This window comes from Metarhizium robertsii, assembly GCF_000187425.2.
Source record: "Metarhizium robertsii ARSEF 23 chromosome Unknown MAA_Scf_8, whole genome shotgun sequence".
NCBI lineage: Eukaryota > Fungi > Ascomycota > Sordariomycetes > Hypocreales > Clavicipitaceae > Metarhizium > Metarhizium robertsii.
This window is the reverse complement of record NW_011942226.1, coordinates 1,225,695-1,227,704: the sequence shown is the minus strand read 5'-3', so window position 1 is coordinate 1,227,704 and position 2,010 is coordinate 1,225,695. Positions and strand designations below refer to the sequence as shown.

Genomic DNA, 2,010 nt, shown 5'->3' with positions numbered 1-2,010 from the left:
TAAGGGTCATAATATTCGTTGATGGAGGTTGAATGACGTCGACTGGCGTCTATCCTCCGTGTCATGCTACTCAATTGCCAGGCGTGAGTCGACACCACAGAAATCGATGCCACGGTGACGGCCAGCTGTCCCTGATCAGAATTCAAGTCATTGGCAAGCAATAGACTATTTATCTCTCCGTACATTTCTTTCTTGCCCATTCCGCTCAGACCGGACGGCTTCGCATCAATCTGGTCGATCGATACTGCAGCACGGGGAGGTTGTCCATATCCTCCTCTTCTAGATTAGTGTCCACCTCAAGTGCCATTTCTGATTGTAACGTGGCATCTTTCTCGGGAGACATCTCCCAAGTTAGACATGCGTCGTTATGACTCACTTCATCCTTGCACTCAGCTGTCATATCGCGCCTCACGCTAATCGGCCGGTGAAGGCGTACCTTACCCAATTCGCCCGTTTCTTTGGCAAGTTCGGGGTCCTCTCGTTGCACACGGTCAATCTCCTGTTTTGCTGCTATCAAAACCTCTACCAAGCGTGATTGAATCTTCCCAATCTCGTCATAGCAGTCGGCATCCCTGAGGAACTGGTGGGCTCCATGTTCGCACGTGCTTTGCACAAACTCCAGGCTCTTGTCCAGAGAGTCATATACGTCGGCCGGTTGTTCAGGGCCTGCTGGACGGCTTGGCTCCCCAGACGTGAGTTCTTGAGATGTGGTGCTGACTTTTCGAGTGCTCATATACCTGAGCGACGGGATTGCATCGACCGCGAACCTTTCGTCACTAGTGCGCTTTGCGTCGTTTGCAATTTCCAGTTCGGCCATACGCTTAATCTGCGCAACCTTGGCTGCCATTTTTGCCTTGCGCATCAAATTCCGGCTTGAGGATATGAACCTCACTAACTCGTCAAAAAACCCTTGGACATAGCTATCATAATACACTATAATCATGCTGCGAGTTCGATATGTAGGTGGGACACCATCCGCAGATAGGACCGACGAAGACTTTTGCTTCTTTTTGGTTCGTGCCAAAGCTCGGGTATGGGCATTAACAGCTTCACGAGCCTGTCTATGCAGCGCTACACGGCTCTCACTGTCAGGGCTTGGCGGTGATGCTGGCGTGGCCTTGGCCTCTCCAGATGGTGTTGGCGGTGTTCGAGGGATTCGTTTACGGTGGCCTTGGCTCGGAACCACAGCCAGGTCGAGGTCGGGATGCATTGGGCCATCATCTTTCGGCTTTAGGGATTCTGAAGAGCCCTTGTTGCGGAGAGATCGGGATGAGTCGGTGGAAGTCGCATTGGTTCTAGCAATAGCGGCAAGCTCCGCCTGCCGACGTTCAATTTGACCGTTCAGGTCATCCAGCCGTCGTTGCCAATCTGGGATATTGTTGGCCAGATTCCTAAGAGCATCCATGGCCATTCTTCGAATGTCCGTTTCCTCGGACGGGGACGTGGTAGGAGAAATCGTTGTCGAGGCAGCGTTAGGCGTCTGGGGCCTAACGCGCCTATGCAGAAGTCGGAAATATCAAGTGACGGAGTTGAACGCCGAAGATGCTTGGGGCAATGCGGCCTCCAATGCCATGTCCAGCCTGCTTTTGTAGCGGCACGCTGCAGAGGGGGATGATGTACGGCTATATGTTCAACATAGGTGCGATGGAGCTAGGTGTTTGGCCGATGCCACGCCGAAAATGATTTTGTGTTTCAAGTAAAGGGTAGATGTGTTGACGTCTTGAATACAAGTCCCGGTTCCGACCAGCTCAGTTGGAGCTTCTCAGAAAGCATCATCACCGACCAAGAGCAAGTCGAAGTGAAGCAATGCACAGGCCAACCTGTCGGAAGGACCGGCGTGGGGAAGAGAGGATAGGGCAAACTAATAGGCTGTGAGGGTCGGGTTTGGGGGTTTCTTTTGCGGGTTTGTCTAGCAATTGAGCCATTGACCCGCTCACGCCCTGCACCTATAGAAAGACTAGCTAGCCTCCCGTGACGGGCCAGACTTGCAGTGACGTGAAACAGACAGGC

At 52.6% G+C, this 2,010-nt stretch overlaps 1 protein-coding gene across 1 annotated transcript; it reads right to left on the bottom strand.

Annotated features, from left to right (window-relative positions):
• Window positions 1–205: 205 nt before the first annotated feature.
• Window positions 206–1,411, bottom strand: MAA_01152 (uncharacterized protein; the record flags this gene model as incomplete). The annotated part of the gene is made up of 1 exon (XM_007819150.2): window positions 206–1,411. One exon carries the CDS (start codon window positions 1,409–1,411, stop codon window positions 206–208), a length of 1,206 nt encoding a protein of 401 aa, XP_007817341.2.
• Window positions 1,412–2,010: the final 599 nt, after the last annotated feature.